At 45.2% G+C, this 25,055-nt stretch overlaps 1 protein-coding gene across 1 annotated transcript in view; it reads left to right on the top strand.

Moving 5' to 3' along the window:
• Positions 1–23,904: 23,904 nt before the first annotated feature.
• The window catches only part of LOC136629217 (zinc finger protein 850-like), an 83,402-nt gene continuing 82,251 nt past the window's right edge, over positions 23,905–25,055 (top strand). The window contains exons 1-3 of the mRNA XM_066605397.1: positions 23,905–24,027; positions 24,110–24,174; positions 24,675–24,777. Coding sequence (XP_066461494.1) covers positions 23,943–24,027; positions 24,110–24,174; positions 24,675–24,777 — 253 coding nt within the window. The 5' untranslated portion in view covers positions 23,905–23,942. The remainder of the gene's footprint in view (positions 24,028–24,109; positions 24,175–24,674; positions 24,778–25,055) is intronic.

Below are 25,055 nucleotides of genomic sequence, written 5' to 3'. Positions count from 1 at the left end.
CGTGAAAACCCGGCCGATATACGGACGTGTAAATAAGCCCTCTGTCTGTGACATAACTAACGAGTAATCTTCATTCTGCAGGTGAGTGCAGTTACTGCAATACCATGTGTTTAGAGTTATATAAAAATAGCGTGAGGCAAAAGTCAGGACACACCCATTTAACTGGTGTAATAACGAAAAAAGTTTTAATTGGGAGGGAGGCTGCATTTTTTTTATGGAGATGTTTTTATATCTATTTTATCTATATCTATAATGTATTCCTGGGAAAAACTGGGCACTCCACGCCCTCTTTAGATTCTATAGATTTATATGGAGATAAGAAAAATAAATCTGGTTTTTAGAAGGTCTTACAATTAGGTGAATAGGGTCAACTACTCAAGAGCATTTGGCATCTGGTTGCTACTTTCCCTCTTACTTCCTATGGAAGCCGTAAAGGTGGTTTTAATTTTTCACACACTGCTTCTGCATTTTGCCCTACGTTCTCTTAATGACTCGGTGTAATTTGTCATGTGTTCTTCATCTGAGGTTATATTTACCTGATGTTAAGATCTGCCTATAACCAGATGTTTATTATGTCCTGAAACCTATATACTTGTGTACAATAAAAGCATTTCTCATTAAAGATAGTTAGCATTAATATGTTAGAACATTTTTATTTTTCTATCAGTTTAGCTTAGTGCTGGCTTGTTTTTTGGGGGGCAGTATGTATTTTTTTATTGCAAGCATTTTGGGATACATGCTACTTTTTGAACCCTTCATTTTCAGGAAATGCGATATGTACTTTTTAAGCGGTTTTCCTTCACATAGTAAACCAATGTGACGTTTTTTTGTTTTGCTTATTTTTACATTCTATTAAATTTTTTTCAATTTAAAAAAAAAAAACTTTTTAAAAACAACGATGGAGTAAAGATAATAAAGACTCATTCTGTGCAATATGATTTCACATGCAAATAGAGTCCAATATGTATCGAAAAATAAAAAAAAGTATGAAAATCTGAACTCAAAGCCTGATATTATTAAATGTGGGGGAAAAAAACTAGAAATGGGAGGAGTTATAAGAATATTAGTTTTTCCTCCAATAGAAGGACATTAAGCAGACTCAGGTTAGACGGCCTTTTTACCCCTTAGTGACCAGCCCATAATGTTTCTACATCCTAGTTAAATGCGCTTTTTATCCCCGAGGACGTAAAAACCAGCTTCCTGTGGGAATTAAAACCGCGTGGCCTATGGACATGACAGCTCCATGCTGTCAGTGCCAAGAGGTAGATGATGACAACATGGAGCTGTCATGGGGGGCCTTGGGGAGTCCCCCACCCTCCGGCAATGCAATCGGCGCAAAGATTCAGCTGCCCTCATGGATTGAATCTATGGGGCAGCTGAGATTACTCACCCTGGTCTTCCATGCCATCCTGTGGTGATTTGGTCCTCCAGCACCTGACGCCGCTTTCTCTGCATGTGTGACAGGCATCATATGTCAGCCGCATGCACAGAAGGCCATAAGCCTTGGCAAATTTGAAATCTCCTGGCTGCCAGCTCCTGAAGGTAGCCGGGAGGCAGGAGATGTCACCGGGATACTGCGGTGAGCGGTGCCCGAGTCTGTGATCGCCGTTACCCACGTCATCACTGTGCGACGGGGGATGGGGGGGAATATAAACAAAAAAAGGTGTACTGCGCATGACCGCCTGTGTGAATATGCAGTTATGCGCAGTACATTACGTGGCCGTACGCAGGGCCACAGCCAGGTTCACAGCTGGGATCTGCTGTGGGCCTCTGCAAGCAGATCCCACATCCGGCCGTATGAGCCGGGCGTTATTGAGACCGCTACCTGTAGTACGTAATTTACAAGAAGCCTTGGGAACGCTCGCCTTCCTGCAGTTCCAGGAGCAGCTTGTTGAGCGCCTTCTGTGTGAGACCGTCGCACCTCATCAAGCTTACGGAGACTCACAGAACACCACTTTTTACACCCCATCCCTGCCGCTGGGGTCAAGAAATAACCCCCAAAAAAGCATGGGAGGAAGAGGGGATACTATTGTTTTGGCCGGAATACATCTAGCCGCTGCACAAGCTCCTATGGGAGCCCATGGCAGCGGCCGTAGGTGGGAGGGAGTTTAGCAGCATGGCTGCTAAACTTCCTCCCTCTGTTCTCCCCCCCCACTCGTGCAGGCTTACCTCTCCCCCCCCCCCCTTTAGTTCTGTGCAATGGACATTGATGTTATGGACAAGAGGCGGGATGGCCCCTCCCATTGCACAGAACGAAAGGGGAGGAAGACAGGTAAGCCTGCAATGAGGAGGGAGGGGAAATGGGAGATGGCCTGGAAATGGGAGATTGCGCCGTCCTTACCAGGCTATATAAACGGGCGCACAAACGTTTGAGTTGTGCGCCCGTTCACCCAATCTTTCACTTACAACGAAGCGTATATTGGCTGGCTGTGAAAACAGCCGGCCAATATGCGCTCTTGTGAAAGAAGCCTTAGGGTGAATTCACATGAACGTATATCGGCTCGGTTTTCACGCCGAGCCGATATACGTTGTACTCGTGTGCAGGGGGGGGAGGATGGAAGAGCCTTAGAGCAGGAACTGAGCTCCCGCCCCCTCTTTGCCTCCTCTCCGCCCCTCTGCATTATTTGCAATGGGGAGAGACGGGGCGGGGGCAGGGCCAATTCGCACCACTTAGCCCCGCCCTGCCCCGCCTCTCCCCATTGCGAATAGTGCAGAGGGGCGGAGAGGAGGCAGAGAGGGGGGCGGGAGCTCAGTTCCTGCTCCTGGCTCTTCCATCCCCCCCCTGCACACGAGGACAACGTATATCGGCTCGGCGTGAAAACCGAGCCGATATACGTTCGTGTGAACGCACCCTCAGTTTGTCTTTTTTTTATCAGTAGTTCCACTACTGCGTTTGTACACAGAATACACAGAATGATGAAAAAAGGGAATTTCCCTAATTAGTTACATGCTATGTCATTTACATCTGCTAATTGTAATTAACATTGTGGTCAAAAGGTCAAGAATAAACAATAAGTAACATAATTACCGACATCTTGTTGTAAAATCTGATTAATTAGAGATTTCACACAGAAGGAGTGTCAGGACAGGCTATGTGCTCCGCAGTACAACAGTCCATGCACTACTAATCCCAACATTCTGGCCAAAAAGGTCGGCCTATCTGAGTCAAACTCAAAGGATGAGGATGATGATGATATTGACCCTGGTATGCCCTAGCCCCTGGATCTGTAGTAGGTCTGGTGCAGAGTACTGGGGTAGAAAGGGTTAATATGGCCAAACACTCCATCTCTGCTTAGGGAATCTGTTAAAAATGATGTTGAAAAGGACAAATTTGGGATTTATGATGTAATGTTGGAATCTGTAACACTGTATAGATAATGATGTGATAACGTCTGGTGTGTGAACTCTTTATATTCATAGTTGGGGTCCCGTTTCACCTTCTCCATTCTTTGTACTAACAGTATACTCGTAATATGGGACGTGTAGTATCCTTGGTGAGATGTATCGTTGGAAAGGTCACATGTCTAGTTCCATTATAATGCCATTGCAACGGTTAGAATACTGCATTGCAGAATCCTCATGCGTATCATTATAATATGGCCCAGGCGTTATTTTGGATCTGGTATGGTGCTGTAATTCTGACATATGGAGTCTCAATATAATATCATATTTGTTATGTTTTTATGCCTTTCCTATTTTTGTTCACCATTACTATATGGAACGTATAAGTGATGTGGCACTGTGAAATTCACACACTTGCTCAAGGTTTACTATTGGAATTAGAGATGAGCGAGCACATTCGTCCGAGCTTGATGCTCGTTCGAGTATTAGGGTACTCGAGATGTTCGTTACTCGAGACGAACACCACGCGGTACTCGAGTCAATTGCATTTCCTTCCCCGCATGTTTAGCGCCATTTTCTAGCCAATAGACATGGGGGAAGGCATTACCACTTCCTGCTGTGATGTGCCAGCCCTCTCTTCCCCCCAGTAGTGAGTGGCTGGGCCGATCAGGTGACCGCCGAGTACTTAAACTGGTCCCGCACGCGGCTCGCCTCAGACGCATGCTGGCAGAGGTTAGGGGAAGTGCTGCTGCTTATACAGGGAAAGTGTTAGCGTAGGATCCTGTCTTCAAGAACCCCAACGGTCCTTCTTAGGGCTACTCCTCATCGTGTGCATTATAGTTGTGGCTGGCTGGAAGCACTAGTGCACCAATTTGTTTTTTTAAGCATCCCGGGCTGTGCAGGCCATTTCAGCTATACTGTTCTGTGTCTGCAGTGCATAAGGCAGAGTGTAGGGACAGAGCTACTTATATAGGGAAAGTTATACAGTCCTCCATACAAGAACTCCAACGCTCCTTCTTAGGGCTACATCTTACCGTGTGCATTATAGTTGTGGCTGGCTGGGAGCAGTAGTGCATCCATTTTTGTATTACGCATCTAGGCCTGTTCTCAGCCTTTCAGTAATAGCTTTCTCAGCCTGCAGTGCCATACAACCAGCTCTCACCGTGAAACTGCTCTCTAACATGTCCTAGCCTACTGCAAAGTACCTCAGTTATACCATTCTGTGTCTGCAGTGCATAAAACAGAGTCTAGGGACACAGCTATTTATATAGGGAAAGTTATACAGTCCTCCTGATCCTCTGTACAAGAAACCCAACGCTCCTACTTAGGGCTACATCTCACCGTGTGCATTATAGTTGTGGCTGGCTGGGAGCAGTCATGCATCAATTTTTGTATTACGCATCTAGGCCTGTTCCCAGCCTTTCAGTAATAGCGTTCTCAGGCTGCAGTGCCGTACAACCAGCTCTCACCGTGAAACTGCTCTCTAATATTTCCTAGCCTACTGCAAACTACCATTCTGTGTCTACAGTGCCTTAGACAGAGGTCTCACCGCTAAACAGTACTGTAATATTTTCTGGGCCACTGCAAAGTATTTCAGCTCTGCTGCTGTGCAGAGCGTCTCACAATACCCTTTCCTTGGTGGGGTTGAGATAGCCGCAGTTACCAGCACTATCCACTGGCTTTATAGTCTTCTCCCCCTCCATACAGCCTCTCTTATCTACAAGTCTCTGTGAGTGGTAAATTACCCCTAGGTATCAGCACAAGACAGCGGGTTAATTTTTTCAAGTCACAGCATAGAGCCTCCGCTATCTACAAGTCTCTGTGTGCGGTGAATTAGCCACAGTTGTCAGTGCTGTACAGTGGGGTAATTTATTTGAGCCCTGCTCTATCCTTAATCCACCATGATGAGGAGTAGGGGTAAGGGTCGAGGATGTGGACGTCCAAGTGAGGGTGTGGGCACAGGCCGAGTTTCTGTGCGTGGTGAATCACAGATGGCTGCTGAGGGATTAGGAGAGGGGCAAGTTTCTGGGCTCCCTAGCTTCATATCACAATTTATGGGTCCATGTGGTAGACCTTTATTACAAACACAGCAGTGTGAGCAGGTCCTTTCATGGATGGCAGAAAATGCGTCCAGAAATGTATCGACCACACAATCTTCTCCGCAGTCCACTACTCTCGGCCTAGGGACTGCAACTCTGAATCCAATGGCTGCTGCTCCTCCTTCCTCCCAGCCTCCTCACTCCAGGAAAAGGAGAGATTCTGAGCAGGCAGACTCCCAGGAACTGTTCTCGGGTCCCTGCCCTAAGTCGGAAAAAACGGTTCCTCACCCGAGTTTCTTGTGACCGATGCCCAACATTTGGAAATTTCCCTGAGTCCGGGTGATGAGGCTGGGCACTTCCAGCTACTGTCTCAAGAGCTTTTTGTGGAAGAGGAGGATGAAACACAGTTGTCTTTCAGTGAGGTTGTTGTAAGGGCAGTAAGTCCAAGCGAGGAGCAGACAGAGGATTCAGAGGAAGAGCTGCTGGATGATGAGGTGACTGACCCCACCTGGCTTGCTAAGCTTCAGAGGGGAAGGCAAGTGCAGCAGCAGGACAGGGCCACTGGAAGAGGCAGTGGGGTGGCCAGGGGGAGAGACAGGGCCAGAGCAAATAATCCGCCAACTGTTTCCCACAGCACCTACTCGCAGCAATCCTCCGTGCAGAGGGCTAGGTGTTCAAAGGTGTGAATGTTTTTTAGTGAGAGCGCGGCCGTCCGATGAACAGTGGTGTGCAACCTGTGCTGCATTAAGATCAGTCGGGAGCCACCACTACCAGCCTCACCACCACCAACATGCGTAGGCGTATGATGGCCAAGCACCCAACAAGGTGGAACGAAGGCCATTCATAGCCTCCGGGTAACACTACTGCCTCTTCCCTTGTGCCACAACCTGGCACACAGATCCAATCCCCCTCTCAGGATGCAAGCACGAGCGCCTCCTGGCCTGCACCCACACCCTCACCTTCATGGTCCTCCAGCAATGTCTCCCAGCACAACGTTCACCTGTCGCTAACACAAGTGTTGGAGTGAAAGCGGGAATACGCCACCACCCACACGCATGCACAATCTTTAAACGTGCACATTGCAAAATTACGAAGCCTGTAGATGCTGCCATACAGGCTAGTCGAAACTGAGGCTTTCAAAAACATGATGGCGGTGGCTGTCTCCAGCCACTAAAATTTTTCCTGGTGCGCCATCCCTGCCCTACACCAGCATGTCTCCCGCAACATAAACCGTGCCTCCACCAACGCTGTTACTGGGAAGGTCTACGATGGACACGTGGACAAGTGCTGGCGGGCAGGGACACTACATCTCCCTGAAGGCACATTGGGTGAACTTGGTGGAGGCTGGGACCAAGTCAGAGCCTGGGACCGCTCACGTGCTACCCACACCGAGAATAGCGGGTCCTACCTCAGCTATGGTTTCTCCGTCGTATTATCACTCTTCCTCCTCTGCCACCTCCACCTCTCAATTAAGAAGTGTGAGCATGTCACCAGCAGTCGGTAGCGCGCGTTGCGGCAGCACTGCAGTGGGGAAGTGTCAGCAAGCCGTGCTGAAACTAATCAGCTTAGGTGACAAGAGGCACACCACCCCCGAGCTGTTACAGGGTCTGACGGAGCAGACCGATCTCTGGCTTTCTCCAACCGGGCATGGTCGTGTGTGACAATGGCCATAACCTGGTGGCGGCTCTGCAGCTTGGCAGCCTCACACACGTGCAATGCCTGGCCCACATGTTCAATCTGGTGGTTCAGCGGTTTCTGAAAAACTACCCCACTTGTCTGACCTGCTCGGCAAGGTGCGCCACGTGAGCGCACATTTCCGCAAGTCCACCACGGATGCAGCCAGGACATTGCAACATCACTTTCAGCTGCCAGAGCACCAACTGCTGTGCGACGTGCCCACGCGCTGGAATTCTACGCTGCATATGTTGGCCAGAGTTTATGAGCAGCGTAGAGCAATTGTAGAATACCAGCTGCAGCATGGCCGGCAGAGTGGTAGTCAGACTCCGCTGTTCTTCACAGAGGAGTGGGCATGGATGGCCGACATCTGCCAGGTCCTCGGAAACTTTGAGGAGTCTACACAAATGGTGAGTGGCGATGCGGTCTTTATTAGTGTTACCATCCCGCTGCTTTGCCTGCTGAGAAGTTCGCTGCTAAGCTTTAAGGCTGACACTTTGTGGTTAGAACAGGAGATGGGGGATGACAGTATGTCGCTTTATAGCCAGATCACCCTCACGTCTGTATCTCAGTGCATTTTGGAGGAGGAGGAGGGGGAAGAGACTGCTGGGCACACTGCAGAGGGTACCCATGATGCTTCCCTCTCATCTGTTCAGCGTGTATGGGCTGAAGAGGAGGAGGATCATGAAATTCATCCTTCTAGTAAGGACAGCGATGTGTTGCATACTGTGATTCTGGCACACATGGCTGACTTCATGTTAGGCTGCCTTTCCCGTGACCCTCACGTTAGATGCATTATGGCCAACACGGATTACTGGGTGTACACCCTTCTCAACCCACTGTATAAGGAGAACCTTTCTACTCTCATTCCCGAAGAGGAAAGGAGTACGAGAGTGATGTAATACCACAGGGCCCTGGGGGAAAAAATGATGCTAATGTTCCCATCTGCCATCGCTAGCAGTAGAAGATGTAGTTTAGAGGGCCAACTAGCAGGGGAGCCGTGGGGATCAGGCAGCATGTCCAGCGCAGGCAGGGGAACACTCTCCAAGGCCTTTGCCAGCTTTATGGCTCCCAGCAAGACTGTGTCACCACTCCCCAGTCAAGGCTGAGTCGGAGGGAGCACTGTAAAAAGAGGGAGGGTGAGGGAGTACATAGCTAATCGTACCACCGTCGTCCACGATCCCTCTGCTCCATACAACTATTGGGTGTGAAAGCTGGACACGTGGCACAAACTTTCGCTGTACACACTGGAGGTTCTGGCCTGCCCTGCCGCTAGCGTGTTATCAGAGAGGGTGTTTAGTGTTGCTGGGGGGATCATCACGGATAAGCGTACCTACCTGTCAACTGACAGCACCGACATGCTTACACTCATTAAGATGAACAAATGCAGGATTTCCCCAGACTTCTCTTCTCCACCAGTGGAAAGCAGCGGATCATAAGATTTTTTAGCTGCAACAGGAGAAATATGCATCCTCTATCATCCCAAAAAAGGGTAGAAGTAGCTTGGTCTATCCCTCTCGGAACTTACTCCTCCTCCTCTTAAAACAGCATGTAATCATGCTGAACTGCCAATTTTTCTGCGGGCCAAAAGGCTCTGTTAAAACCAATTTTTTTTGGAGGGCTGCCTCCAGGCTCTGTTGCGAATTAAGCAACAATGAGCTCTATCTTTAAAAAATGTTTATGGGTTTCACCTGCCCTCCGGGTAAACCAATTTTTTAGCGGTACACTTATATTTTTGGTACACCAATTTTTCAGGCCTTCGCCTATACTCTTCGCAAACTAATTTTTCCAGGCTTCCCCTATAGTCTTGGTAAACAAATTTTTTCTGGTGTTCGCCTATACTCTTGGTACACCAATGTTTCAGGGGTTCACCTATACTCTTGGTACACAATTTTTTTCAGGGGTTCGCCTATACTCTTGGTACACCAATGTTTCAGGGGTTCGCCTATACTCTTGGTACACAATTTTTTTCAGGTGTTCGCCTATACTCTTGGTACACCAATGTTTCAGGTGTTCGCCTATACTCTTGGTACACCAATGTTTCAGGGGTTTGCCTATACTCTTGGTACACCAATGTTTCAGGGGTTCGCCCATAGTTTTGGTACACAAATGTTTCAGGGGTTCGCCTATACGCTTGCTACATAAAGGTTTGAGTGGTTCGCCTATACTGTGGGTACAGAAATCCTTCAGTGGTTCGCCGATACACTTGCTACAGAAATGTTTGAGGAGTTCGCCTATACTCTTGCTACAGAAATGTTTCAGGGGTTCGCCTTTACACTTGCTACAGCAAGGTTTCAGGGTTTCGCCTATACTCTTGCTACAGAAATGTTTCAGGGGTTCGCCTATACTATTGCTAGAGAAAGGTTTCAGGGGTTCGCCTATACTCTTGGTACACCAATGTTTCAAGGGTTCGACTATACTCTTGGTACACCAATGTTTCAGGGGGTTCGCCTATATTCTTAGTACACCAATGTTTCAGGGGTTCACCTATAATCTTGGTACACAAATTTTTTAGGGGTTCGCCTATAATCTTGGTACACCAATGTTTTAGGGGTTCGCCTATACTCTTGGTACACAAATGTTTCAGGGTTTCGCCTATACTCTTGGTACACCAATGTTTCAGGGGTTCGCCCATACTCTTGGTGCACAAATGTTTCAGGGGTTCGCCTGTACACTTGCTACATAAAGGTTTGAGAGGTTCGCCTCTACTGTGGGTATAGAAATGTTTAAGGGGTTCGCCGATACACTTGCTACAGAAATGTTTGAGGAGTTCGCCTATACTCTTGGTGCACAAATGTTTCAGGGGTTCGCTTGTACACTTGCTACATAAAGGTTTGAGAGGTTCGCCTATACTATTGCTACAGAAAGGTTTCAGGGTTTAGCCTATACGCTTGCTACAGAAATGTTTGAGGGGTTCGCCTATACACTTGCTACAGAAATGTTTCAGGGGTTTGCCTATACTCTTGGTACACAAATGTTTCAGGGGTTCGCCTATACTCTTGGTACACCAATGTTTCAGGGGTTTGCCTATACTCTTGGTACAGAAATGTTTCAGGGGTTCACCTATACCCTTGCTACATAAAGGTTTGAGGGGTTCGCCTATACTGTAGGTAAAGAAATTTTTCAGGGGTTCGCCGATACACTTGCTACAGAAATGTTTGAGGAGTTCGCCTGTACTCTTGCTACATAAATGTTTCAGGGGTTCGGCTTTTCCATTGCGGTATTCAGCTGTCTGGCACATAAACAGAATGAATTGGGCAGAAGTGTGGGCAGAGGCCGAGGTCCTGGGCGGGGTGAAGCTCTGCCATGTTTGGGCACTCTCATTTCTTCATGTTTAATACTGGCCTTGGGTTTCATGGGCTTGCCTATGCTGTGGGTGCACAAAGGTTTTCCATAGCGGTGTTCAGCTGTCTGGTACAAATACACTGAATGACTTGGGTAGGGTGCAGTCGGCTTTCCCATCGTGGTGTGCAGCTGGGTCATACAAGGTAGGGCCTGGGACCGAGCCTGACCCTGGGCCCGCTCATGTACTTCCCACACATAGGATGGAGGGTCCTGCCTCGGTCATGGTTTCTTGGGCTTATTATGCCACCTCCCTCTCCTGCTTGGGGTCTGGGGATCAGCGCTGGTTGACATGTATTTGCTGTCGTGTTACCACAGTTATCTGAGACACTGATTTGGACCAATCCGAAGAAGCGTAACTGAATTAATGAGACGTTCACAGCAGTACTAGCATCCGAGTCCACTTTATGCCCACGATTGTTGAGGGTATGGGCAGAGGCCGAGGTCCTGGGGGGGAAGGGAATGCAATTGTGCCAGGTTTGGCCTGTGGAACTTCTTCATGGTACATCCAGTCTTAGGAGCGATGAAAGCAACCGCAACTGATTTAATGAGACGTTCACAGGATCACTGTATACCTGTGGTAGCTACTTTTGTGACAACTCCTGCTTCAAACCAATCTTTGGTGTTAGTATGCGCTGCTGCATTGTGGAGATGTGTAGAAGTGCTGGCATCTGAGTCCTCTTTATGCCAATGTTTGTGGCTCCTGACAATTTTGTGACGGAGGTGGCACTGTATTGGAATGATGATCGTACGTCAATCTATCATCATTTCTCATTAGCATTGTGGGCTATCACCCACAATTTCGAAGAGGGTCGCTGCCAGGCCCTGCCAACCCTCTGCAGTGGGTGTCTCTGGTCCTCCCCTTCCAAGACGCACTTATAAATAGACATGAGGTGTGGCTATCAAGCCAGCGTGTGGTATGAGGGCAGCTGAACGCTGCGCAGGGAAATTTTTGTGTGCACTGTGGACGCAGGCTCGTGCAGAGACTTGGACAGCAATGCCAGTATGTAACCCAGGAGAAGAGGCAGCGGTGTCATCCGCAGGCGGTGATTGGCCTTCATTGCACCTAGTGTGGTGCTTAGCTAAGATGTGCCAGCGCGTGTGCCTTGCTGCTTATGGTCGGCCCCAAGTAAATTGTTAGGGGGGTGACGCCAGGGGGGTGATTGCCCCCAATTTGGCTTATTAGTGCGACCCGGGAGCCTTAGATGCTGCCCCTACCATCCCTTATCTGTTTCTGTGGTGTTTCCGTGACTTTTTGATGTTTTCAGGTGATTCACACAACCTCCCCTATGCAGAGCATGGGCTACCTTGAAAAATGCTAGAGTCTCCCATTTACTTCAGTGGGGTTCGTTACTCGAAATGAGCTCTCAAGCATTACGAAAAGCTCGACTTGAGTAACGAGCACCTTTGGTACTCGCTCGTCTCTACTAATGAGGTGTTTTTTTAAAGTTGACAGAAAAATAAACTTAAAAAAATGTGAACAAGGTAGCAATTTTTTTTTACCCCGCATTCACACTGAACAATTATTGCTCGAATTTGCTGAATTCGACTGAACTAATTTTGAGCGATAATTGTTATGTGTAAAGAGGCCTTATATGTCGGTCGGCACCAGATGGACCTTTGGCTTTTATTTAATCCTGAATTAAGGGGAGCATCAGTCTGGTTTGGGTAACACAAGCCCCCTCTGGGTTCTCTCCGTCTCCTGCTGGCAGCTCTACTTCTGCTCCGGTTAGTCTCATCTCTTCCAGGGTTATAAGAAGATCTCCAGAACCTCCAGGACGTCTTCTGGCACCGAGCCTTGGGGGGCTCTGAGGTCTGCTGGGGATAGCTGTCCTGTTGGAGGGTCCGATGCCCCCGAGCTTCAGCCTCCTCACAGCAGACATGACGGTCTCCCCCGTGGCTTATCTATCTGGTTTTGGCCATATTGTGGTGACTTGTCTTGTGCTTCGGTCAGTAGAGGTGACATCTTGGGGTTCAGTATAGAAGACCTTCAGTGTTCAGTCTGCACCTAACAGAGCAGATGGGCCCCTCAGTGCTTCAGCCATCACATCTTGCTGCAGGGGGTTTGCAGTCATTCAGGGATTATTGACCATCTTCCTCCTCAGGGATCTTGTGCAGCCGGTGATAGCGCCCCCTTTCTGCTGTGCCCAAGTAGTGCAGCTCTGCTCCATGTACATCACACACACACGGCTCTGCTACATCCATCCTGACCCCACACATCCCTTCAGCTCACCCAGCAGAGATCACAGCCAGCATAGCAGATTACCCCCCTGGTCATGTGACCCCTGACTCCTCCCACACAGGTGATCACATGACGGTGACATCATCACAGGTCCTGGAAGCTGCTGTCCAACTCTACAGCTGGAGGTCTGTGTGTCCCCTCATGTCAGGTCAGTGGGGAAGAAGAGGATTAACCCCTTCAGGACCGCTGGGGGAGGATTAACCCCTTTTGACCATCTTCCTCCTCAGGGATCTTGTGCAGCCGGTGATAGCGCCCCCTTTCTGCCGTGTCCTTATAGTGTAACTCTGCCCCATGTAGGTCTCATGCGCGGCTCTGCTCCCTGTGCTCCTTCAGTGACGCCTGCTTACTTGTCCAGCGTCTTCTATTCGGTTCTGTGGATGGGCCGGCCGGCGCTCATGCGCAGTATAGAATATGCCACGCCGTTGCTGGGCGATGGCGCTGATCTCACAACCATTGCTGCAATGATGATTGCAGGATTGATGGCTTTCATTGTCTTCAAGGAAGCCGTCCGTGGGGAGACCGCACAAAATCGGTTTCCGCTTGTGGACATGAAATTGCGCATTGCCATAACGTGCTGCGGAACCCAGGGGCGTCTGAGCTTTCCGGTTTTTGCAATTCAAATCCCCCCGTCTGCAGGCGGCCTTGATCAGTAGACTATTTAAGTATTTATTTCTCTACCCATCCTGTTCTGGTATTGTTTTAAGTGCAATTTAATCACACCATGTCTGTGCCTTGTCATAGATATGTGTGTGTGCTTGTGTGTGTATGTATATGTGTGTGTATATATATATATATATATATACATACACATGCCTCTTCGGATCTATATTATCATGCCTGAGGAAGAATCCTGAGAGGCTTGAAAGCTTGCTGTAACATCATGTATTTTTGTTAGCCAATGTAAAGGTATCATATCTACAAGATTACTTGGTTTCACTTGCTGGGAACAATCACACTTTGGCCTGAAGATACTAACCGGCAAGTAATATGTACTTCAGTTTTCGGGGGCTTAGAGAGAGGGACAATCCTATTATACAGTGACGGACCCCACTGCAGGAGACACCAAACCCAGGGTCCGGGACCCGGTAGGCCGGCTGGTGAAGCATCTCATATGGCTCCATCTATATTCAGCCACCATCCTTCAATCATTATCTTTGCCATTTGTAAGTTCAGATTTCTCCCAGCACTTCTCTTCTGAAAGGCCAAGAAGCTCTGGGAGTGCAGAACTCACAGAGATAGGGATCAGGGACAGAGCCTATATTAGTGTAGTGTTATAAGTATATTAGTGTAGTGTAGGTGTAGTGGGATCAGTATATTAGTGTAGTGTAGGTGTAGTGGGATCAGTATATTAGTGTAGTGTAGGTGTAGTGGGATCAGTATATTAGTGTAGTGTAGGTGTAGTGCGATCAGTATATTAGTGTAGTGTAGGCGTAGTGGGATCAGTATATTAGTGTAGTGTAGGTGTAATGTGATCAGTATATTAGTGTAGTGTGATCAGTATATTAGTGTAGTGTAGGTGTAGTGGGATCAGTATATTAGTGTAGTGTAGGTGTAGTGGGATCAGTATATTAGTGTAGTGTAGGTGTAGTGGGATCAGTATATTAGTGTAGTGTAGCTGTAGTGGGATGAGTATATTAGTGTAGTGTAGGTGTAGTGTGATCAGTATATTAGTGTAGTGTAGGTGTAGTGGGATCAGTATATTAGTGTAGTGTAGCTGTAGTGGGATCAGTATATTAGTGTAGTGTAGGTGTAGTGGGATCAGTATATTAGTGTAGTGTAGGTGTAGTGCGATCAGTATATTAGTGTAGTGGGATCAGTATATTAGTGTAGTGTAGCTGTAGTGGGATCAGTATATTAGTGTAGTGTAGGTGTAGTGTAATATGATTATTATTGTAGTGTGTAGATATATGGGGATACATGTTGCAGGACACTTGAAACAATGACTGCAATATATTTAATTTCCATTTGTCATTCAATGGGAAGCTTTATTAGGGAGTGACAAAAAAACTAGCTGGCAAAAAAAAAATAATTATATACTCACCTCTTTGCCGCTCAGTCGTGTCCTCCGTCTGGCTCCCCATTGATGAATGGCTGTACGCTGCTTGTGATTAGCTGAGCGCTCAGCCAATTAGCACAGTCCATTCAGTAGGCTGGGATTTTTAAATCCCTGCCTGCTGAATGGGCTTCACAGCAGTCCCGGGGAGCCAGCCGGAGGAAGCGCCAGAGCGGCGGAGAGGTAAGTAAATAGTTTTTCTTTTTTTCACCAGCCAGGGATGATTTTCAGAGAGAGGTGATTTTCAGCTAGGGATGATTTTCAAGCCATTTCCCCAAAAATTATTGTTGCGGGGGTTGCCTGAAAAACCACTGCTTTCAATGGGGCTGCAGCAGCGCTGATCCCATTGAAATCAATGGGATAGCATCCTGGACTTCTGCCACAGCTGTGATAGAGGTCTCCTTCATCCCCACAGTGACCGCAGAGATGAAGGAAACCTCTGCCATAGCTGTGGCAGAAGTCTGCGAATACTCATTATGTTTTCAATGGGGCTGGTGTTACTGCTGCCGGCCCCATTGAAAGCATTTAGTGATATTGCAGAGTTTTCTATGCGCAGTAAGTCGTGTATTTTTACTCGCTCTCACTGCGCAAAAAAAAAATATCGCTAGTGGGTCGGCACCCTTAGGATGGAAAAGGGAGGTTTTTTGTTGCATGTATTTCAGGCTTCATAAAACTCCTAATAGGTTCTCTTTAATATCTACTCAAAGGGGTTTTCCCAAAATGTGCTTAACTATCATTCTATCATCCTTGGTTGCTGCTGACCAGGACATGTGACTGTGGCAGCGAATCACTGGCCACAGCAGTGAGCTTTTATAGTCAGTGATTGGCTGCAGCAGTCACATCTCCTGGTCAGCAGCAACCAGGAAGTACACAGGGGTTTGTAAGTAATTTTAAGTAATGGGATAACTCCTTCCCGCTGCAGGGAAAACATTTATGTTCTTAAGCATTGGGGTATGTATGGCAGAACATCGTGTGGCAATCTCCCATCTCCCGGGTGCCGGCTGTTTCTGACAGCCAGCTGATTAAAGCTGCTAACCCTTTAAATGCCGCTGTCAATTGTGAGATTGCAGGGAGCTGTACAGGTGTCATGGCAGAATGCCCATGAAGCTGTCCCCATAGGATAGCCTGATAGACTGTCTGGCGAACGCAGTATGATGTAAGGCTATGGCAGGTTGTTGTCCCCTATGGGGACTAAAGATAAAGTAAAAACAAGATCAATAAAGTTTTACTAATTGTAGAAAAAAAAGCAATTAAAGTTTAAATCACCACCGTTTTGCCATATTTATAATAAAGGAATCTAAATCATAAATTAAAAATACATATTTGGTATCGCTGCATAAAAGTCTGATCTATCAAATTAATGCCTTATTTACCCCGCACGGTGAACGTCATCAGAAAAAAAAATAACACCAGAAATGCTTTTTTTTGGTCATCGTGTCTCCAAGAAACAATGAAATAAAAAGCTATTAAAAAGTCGTATGTATTACAAAATAGTACCAACAGAAACTACAGGATGTCCTGCAAAAAATGAGCCCTCGCACAACTATGAAAAAAATAAAAATGTTATTGGGCGCAGAAGAGGACGGCAGAAAATAATTTTAAAAAATTAAATGTACAATATGTGAAAACCAATAAAACTAGTATGGCCAAAAAAAAAAAAGTTTTGTATCATATTAATTGTACTGACCCGTATGATTAAATTATCATGTCATTTTTGTTGCCGTAGAAACAAGACGCACCGAAAAATGTTGGAATGTCATTTTTTTTTTTCCCTTTTACTACACTTAGATTTTTTTTACAGTTTTTCAGTACATTATATGGTACATTAAATAAAAGCATTGAAAACTACAACTCGTCCTGCAAAAAACAAGCCCTCATACAGCGACGTCGATGGATAAATAAAGGAGTTACAATTTTTTTAAAAGGGGGGGAGGAAAAAACGAAAGCGGAATAAAAGGCCATGTCCGTAAGTGGTTAAATGTTTCCTATTATTATCACCAGTAAATGTATTTTTATGTTGCTGTTTTTTGTGGTTTTTATATTTGTTCATATTTTCTCCATTCAGGACCCTATGTGATAAATTCATTAAAGATGGAGGAAGACAGAAAGAAGATGGCAGAAAGTGTATTAAGAGTCACCTTAGAGATACTCTTCCAGCTTACTGGAGAGGTGAGAGATTCTGATGATGTCACATTACATCATTCTAATCTATGGTAATAACAGATGATGTCACTGGAGAGGTGATGGAATCTAGAAATGTCTGTAGCATAGGCATACTGTTAAGAGTCACAGTGGTGACCAGGCCCCTGCGCTGAGGGAGCCCAGAGGCCACCTTCTGCCATATACAAATGCACATTCAGTGCATTACCGGCTGGTTGCACTGTCGGCCGCACCGCACGAAACACGCAGCCAGCATTGCGACTAGCCTGAGAGAAAGCTGAAAAAAGGAAAAGGGAGGCAGACACCGTACTGAGTGAGAGGAGCCGGGTGATGATGTCATCACCCTGCTGCTCCTGCATACACAGTGTACAGCGGCCACATCTGCCTGCCCTGCTGCTCTCCTCACACAGAGAAGTGCTCTGGCCAGGGTTTGCATGTATCTATTGTAGCAACGCAGGGGGACACACTTGAGGCCACAACCAGAATACTGTCCATGTTTCTTTTTATTTACGGGCTGAACATAACATAAATGCACTGGTAATCTCCAGATAACAGAAAACAGGAAGAAAACGTTCTTTTTTTTAAAGCCAACAGTCCAGCAAAGCAAAACATACAAGTCCTAAATCTGGGTGGCAAAGGCCCAGCAAACCTCAGTTGCAGTGTGTTGTGGTGTCTTCAGTTCAGCTTGCTTTCAGTCTGTGTCTCTCACACCAGGCAGCTCTGAACTCCCCCTTCACACTGCAACCTGCACCCATTTATGCACCTCACCTGTCTGGGCCAGGTGGAACTCAGTACTGGAGTGAGGAACGGATCGGGTTTACATCACGGATGCTAGTAGTCTCTGTGATATGTACCTTCCGTCCCACACTTCACCTCTCACTCTACTACTCTATCTATCTATCTATCTATCTATCTATCTATCTCGCCATCTCTCTCAAATATCTATTTCTCTCGTTCTCACATATCTCTTTCTCACATCTATCTCTCTTTCTCACATCTATCTCTCATATCTATCTCTTTCTCATCTATCTATCTATCTATCTATCTATCTATCTCACATCTATCTATCTATCTATCTATCTATCGCTGATATACATCTCCCTGGATTTACTGAATATAATTGCAGACTTTCCACACAATTAAAAAAACGCATCGAAAACACATGCAGTTTATAATAGTGTAGGCAGTTTCTTAAAAACGCATGTGGTCTTTGAATACTGCATGCAGTTTTTTCTTAGATGTTTTTCTTAATTGTGGTTCAAAAGAACAACAATAAACATGAACCACCCTAAGGCCACTTACAGATGCATCCAGAAAACGCAGGTCGATATCGTGGCATTTTTGCAGCAGTTTCAAGCTGCATTTTTGAACTCATGGAAATAGCAAAAGGGGACATAAATCACCGCCTCATCATAGGAAACATCATTCTCCAATGTATGCCTCCAATAAGTAATAAATAGCACTCACGTGGTGCTCAGTATATTACCCCCTCAGGAATATCCCCCGGCACCTAGTATGCTTGATTGCCTTTCATCCTCCTAAATCCTTGGTCTCTGATAATTCAAGAAGCCGCATGGGAAGGTAAGCACACTGGATAACAAGGGCTTAACACAGATCACCACAAAAAAAGCAAAAATCTTCCCCGCGCTCCAAGGGTTAAACCAAAAAATACAGACCACGGGTCCGTAAATTACCAATACTATTTCTTTTGCTACGCGTTTCAGCGTTCAAAATACGCCTTTTTCAAGCAACATATACAAACACATTAACAAAAATCTGTCTTATATACACACAAAATATAACAGTCCTAAAACTGACCCGTGTGGTAGTCGCAGCGGACGCCATCAGAATGTCCGCCCTCCCTAGGGAGGAGATCTGATCATGTGACCTAGTCATGTGTCCATGATCACATGACTAGGATTCTCTACATGTGGAATGCATAATGCGTTCCACTCGCACTTCCTAAAACCATCTGCAATTAAGCCATATTTAACATATAACATATGGTAACTCCATCTGTATCAATCCACCTCATCAATATCAAAACTCTCATTAAACTATAGAAAAATAAGAATAATAAACATATATTTTTTTTTTCTCATTAAAAAAATAACTTGCTAATGTCTCCTATAAAATAGGATTTATGTAAAAAAAAAAAAATTTGAATTATTTTTTTGATTATTTTTGTAAAAAATCTCAAACGATATATTTCTCCTTTTCCTCAAAATGTTTTTATATATAACTATATTTCAAGAATAATGACCATTATTCTTTATAATAATTTTGTTCTAAAAACTAAAACTATTTAAGCTATATAAAGATGGATACATATGTATAATATATAATATATGAAAACAGATTTAATACCATTAAAATTTAATTTCCTCTAAAACCTCATCCGAACCAGCTGGTATTAGTGTATTTAAAGGCCCTTTATTCCAGCATCCCACACAAGAAAGGGATCGGGGCAACTGAAAAGATTCTTCATGAAGATCCTCTCATGCCCAAGAACCAGGCTTCATTCATTAAGGAATCTTTATCGTTCATTCTTAAGAACAAATATTTTACCTACAATAAAAAATTCTATAAACAGCAACAGGAAACGGCGATGGGAGCGAAATTCACCAACAGGGAACGGCGATGGGAGCGAAATTCACCAACAGGGAACGGCGATGGGAGCGAAATTCACCCCCCCATACGCAAACCTGTATATGGGTACATTCGAAGAAGAGTTTTTTAATGATAGTAGAATCAAGTGTCACAAGAGATTATTGACGATATTATCATTATATGGGAAGGGAACCAGGATGAATTAGGGAATTTTGTTAGAGAACTTAAAGGGGTTGTCCCGCGGCCAAAACGAAAAAATGTTCACACCCCAGTCCCCCATGTTAAGCAAGCATCACAAACTACCCATGTAAATCGTTTTTTTAGAGCGTTTCTACTCACCTTGAAGCTGTTTCATGAAGTTATAAAAATCTTCTTCCAAGATGGCCGCCGTCATTTCCCAAGGTACACCGCTGGTCTTCTCCCATGGTGCACTGCGGGTCTTCTCCCATAGTGCACCATGGATGTTCTTCTCCAGTCTGAGCTCCACTGCCGATTACAGCCACCTCATTGGCTGATCGGCACCACGTGATGGGGGCGGGGCTACGCGATGACGCTGAGAAGGGGGAGGAGCCAGGATGCAGCTCGTGAGCCCGGAGCCACCAGGAGCGACTGTTGCAGCGACCAGAGAAGAAGGCTTCAGTCGTCGCCATGGAGACGGGGACGCCAGCTCCGGAGGGGGTAAGTGTATAACTTCTGTATGGCCAATATTTAATGCACAATGTATATTACAAAGTGCATTAATATGGCCATACAGAAGTGCTTAACCCCACTTGTTTCTGCGGGACAACCCCTTTAATAGCAATAATTATAATCTTAGATTTACTGATAATATTAATTCAAGCCAAATAGTATTTCTGGACCTGGAACTTAGTCATGATTCACATAAAATGATCACTAAAACCCATTTTAAGAAGGTCAATAGCAGCAGTTATGTTGACTTCTATAGCTGTCATGCGCGACATTGGAAGGTAAATAATTAGGGATGAGCGAGCGTACTTGGATAAGCACTACTCGCTCGAGTAATGTGCTTTATCCGAGTATCGCTGTGCTCGTCCCTGAAGATTACGGATTACGGAGCGGGGAGCTGCAGGGGAGAGCGGGGAGGAACGGAGGGGAGATCTTTCTCTCCCTCTCTCCCACCCGCTCTCCCCTGCTCCCCGCTGCGACTCACCTGTCAGCCGCAGTGGCACCCGAATCTTCAGACCCGAGCACAGCGATACTCGGATAAAGCACATTACTCGAGCGAGTAGTGCTTTTCCGAGTACGCTCGCTCATCTCTATAAATAATCCATTTGGACAATTAAAAAGAATACGCAGGAACTGTTCTAGGGATGAAGATTTTAGAAATCAAGCCCAGGATCTGAAGAAGCGCTTTTTAGAAAAGAAATATCCAGAAAATTAATTGATTCCGCCTATGGTAGAATATTAGAAGAAAAAGAAGTAGGAGAGAAAGTATCTATTAATAGGGCCAAGCATGATGGAGAAAAAGGGGACATAAAAAGGGATAAAGTGAAAAATATGGGACCGTGTTTTATCACTACATCTTGTAGCCACCAATTAGGAAAATTATTACCAAGAATTGGAGTATTTTGGGTGATGAGCCGATCCTCACTGAATCCGTTAGTAAGAATCCCAAATTAGTGTTTAGAAGAAATAAAACGATACAGAACATCCTGGCTGTAGAGTAATATGACACATAGTAGTGATCTGGGGGCGGGGATATTTAAGTGAAAGAAGAAAAACTGTAAATGTCGTCCGGATATTATACAGAATAGAAAATGTATTGAAATGGGGGGAGGAAAAAAACCAATTTTCTCTAGATAGAGATTGAGCTGTGACACTACATTTGCTGTTTATTTATTAGAATGCTCTTGTGGCTTGAAATATGTCAAAAAATGTACTTAGAGGTCAGGTTTGTAGCCATAAGGGTGCATTCACACGAACGTATATCGGCTCGGTTTTCACGCCGAGCCGATATACGTCGTCTCTCTCTCTGCAGGGAGGGGGGGGATGGAAGAGCCAGGAGCAGGAACTGAGCCTCCGCCCCCTCTCTGCCTCCTCTCCACCCCTCTGCACTATTTGCAATGGGGAGAGGTGGGACGGGGTCGAGGCTAATTAGCCCCGCCCCCGTCCCACCTACTTTCATTGAAAATAGTGCAGAGGGGTGGAGAGGAGGCAGAGAGGGGGCGGGAGCTCAGTTCCTGCTCCTGGCTCTTCCATCCTCCCCCCCTGCACACAAGGACAACGTATATCAGCTCGGCGTGAAAACCGAGCCGATATACGTTCGTGGGAATGCACCTTAAGTTTAATATTAGAAGGGAAGTCAATAAACATAGTGTATCCTGTCATTTTTCGGAGGTCCATAATCATCAGACGACATGTCTCAAAGTCACTCCACTAGAGCGTATACCGTCCCATTCCATTAGTCAACTGAGAAGAAAAGAAATGTTCTAGACTTAAATACACCAATACCAGCTGGTCTGAATGAGGTTTTAGAAAAAATGTAATTTTAATAATGGTATTAAATCTGTTTATATCATATATATATATATATATATACACACATCCATTTTTATATAGCTAAAATAGTTGTCATCCTGTTCCCTTCCCATATAATGATAATATCGTCAATAATCTCTAGTGGAACTTGATTCTACTATCATTAAAAAACTCTTCTTCAAATGTACCCATATACAGGTTTGCGTACGGGGGGGTGAATTTCGCTCCCATCGCCGTTTCCTGTTGCTGTTTATAGAATTTTTTATTATAGGTAAAATAATTGTTCTTAAGAATGAACGATAAAGATTCCTTAATGAATGAAGCCTGGTTCTTGGGCATGAGAGGATCTTCATGAAGAATCTTTTCAGTTGCCCCGATCCCTTTCTTGTGTGGGATGCTGGAATAAAGGGCCTTTAAATACACGAATACCAGCTGGTTCGGATGAGGTTTTAGAGGAAATTAAATTAAATCTGTTTTTATATAATATATATTATACATATGTATCCATCTTTATATAGCTTAAATAGTTTTAGTTTAAAAAAAAAAATTATTATAAAGAATAACGGTCATTATTCTTGAAATATATTTATACATAAAAACATTTTGAGGAAAAGGAGAAATATATCGTTTGAGATTTTTTACAAAAATAATTTAAAAAAATTCAATTTTTTTTTTTACATAAATCCTATTTTATAGGAGACATTACCAAGTTATTTTTTTTTAATGAAAAAAAAATATATATATGTATATTATTCTTATTTTTCTATAGTTTAATGAGCGTTTTGATATTGATGAGGTGGATTGATACAGATGGAGTTACCATATGTTATATGTTAAATATGGCTTAATTGCAGATGGTTTTAGGAAGTGCGAGTGGAACACATTATGCATTCCACATGTAGAGAATCCTAGTCATGTGATCATGGACACATGACTAGGTCACATGTTCGGATCACCTCCCTAGGGAGGACGGACATTCTGATGGCGTCCGCTGCGACTACCACACGGGTCAGTTTTAGGACTGTGTTATATTTTGTGTGTATATAAGACAGATTTTTGTTAATGTGTTTGTATATGTTGCTGAAACGCGTAGCAAAATAAATAGTATTGGTAATTTACGGACCCGTGGTCTGTATCTTTTGGTTTAACCCTTGGAGCGCGGGGAAGATTTTTGCTTCTTTTGTGGTGATTTTTGAACTTGTGGTACAGTGTTTAACAGCGTTTATTAATGCACCCCATCATTGTGATGGGTGAGGAGGTGCGTTAAAAAACGTGAAGCCACAAATATAGAACAGACAGCTTTTGAGAATCATAGCATTAAAAAACGTGCGTTCCAGCTCAGGTCTGAGTAACCCCATTAAAATCAACCAGAGCGATCTACCGAGGTTAATATGGTGCTCAGGACGCTGCACTGTTAGCGGTAAAAGGCGGTCTGTGTGTCTGAGAGTGGCCTACAGGGCTACAAACAAATTGTCATATAGTGTAAGAAATGAGTCATGTTTGGAATGATTACACCAAGGGGCAGATCATGTATGGAAATTTGTTTTGCAGCTGTATGCAGCATGGTTTAGGTATGGGTACTGGGGTGGGGCAGAGCTGAACTTTTTGCATCTGGGCCCCTGAGCCTTTAATTACGCCCCTGGTCTGTAGTGATATTAATCAATGTCTCTCAATATACAGGATTACACAGTAGTGAAGAAGACCTCTAGTGATGGCTGTCGGGCCCCCATATGTGATGGATGGGGAAGACCCCTGAGCCCAATCACAAGGCCCCCACCTCACCCCCTGATACATGAGGACATCAATGTACAGAAGATTCTAGAACTCACCAAGAAGATGATTGAGCTGCTGACTGGAGAGGTGATGCTGCAGGGAATGCTGGGACATTATACAGTAACAGCACTGGAGGCTTCTGGGTAATGACTGTATATTGTGTTGTCAGGTTCCTATAAGGTGTCAGGATGTCGCTGTCTATTTCTCCATGGAGGAGTGGGAGTATTTAGAAGGACACAAGGATCTGTACAAGGAGGCCATGATGGAGACCCGCCAGCAGCTCCCATCACCAGGTAATAGACAGGACTAAATACACGGGGACTTTATTATCTGTATGTAAAGAAGGACTTCAGTGTCTGTCTGTGTTTCCTCCAGTTCCATCCAGTGAGAGAAGCCCACCAGAGAGATGTCCCCGTCCTCTTCTTCCACAGGACCATCAGGTAGATGGAGATGTCCCTCTGATCTGTAGAAGGCTGTGAAGCTCTTGTCTTCAGTCTTATTAGATGTCTTCTCCTTGTGTGATGAGGCCGGTGGAGATGGCAGGATTACCGCTGACCGGAGACATTACATGTTGTCTGGATCTTCTCCCAGTTTTCTGGCGGTGGAGACTGCTGGTGGGAATAAGGAGCCAACAGGTTGGATTTATATCTATCTGCTCCTTTATTTCCCCCGAGACAAACAGCGGATGTATCTGGTAGACGCTGATCTCCTCCACTGAGACAACGTGCAGCGTGTCTAGCCATGCTGGATATATATGCGTATGAGGTTCCTGAGGGGTCATTGAGCCACCATCTAATATCTATGTCCGGCTTCTAGACCTGCAGCTATGTGGCTCAGATAACTACTCCTGTCAGGTCATTTTTGGTAATAATGATGATTAATGATCTTTTCACATGACTTCTCCAACCGTCTGCTGACTTTTATAATATTTGTCTCACAGCTTTTGTATCAGGATGAAGATCTGACCGATTTTTATACTACAGAGACAAATGGGACGGATGATCAGCGGTGTAAAGAGGGGATTCCTACAGGTAACCGCCCAGGTGAGTAGTAACCACTAAATACAGCAGAGAAGAGTCACAGATTCTCCTCGGTCAGCGGCTGCAGATAGTTATGTAGATTTATAAGCTCTGGGATCTGACAGTTTCCGCTGGATGTTCCCCCATTCATCCAAAGTACAAACTAAATGTGGATGACATGTGATACCGTTCTAGGCACTAACACATGATGGGCATCTATAATATGGGTGTAATTATGGGCACCACATCATAATAATGTTGCGATTATCTTGTGTATTGTATCCATTATTTAGAAGAATAAA

This window comes from Eleutherodactylus coqui, chromosome 5 (genome assembly GCF_035609145.1).
Source record: "Eleutherodactylus coqui strain aEleCoq1 chromosome 5, aEleCoq1.hap1, whole genome shotgun sequence".
NCBI lineage: Eukaryota > Metazoa > Chordata > Amphibia > Anura > Eleutherodactylidae > Eleutherodactylus > Eleutherodactylus coqui.
The sequence above is the reverse complement of the archived record's forward strand: the minus strand, read 5'-3'. Positions and strand labels throughout refer to the sequence as shown.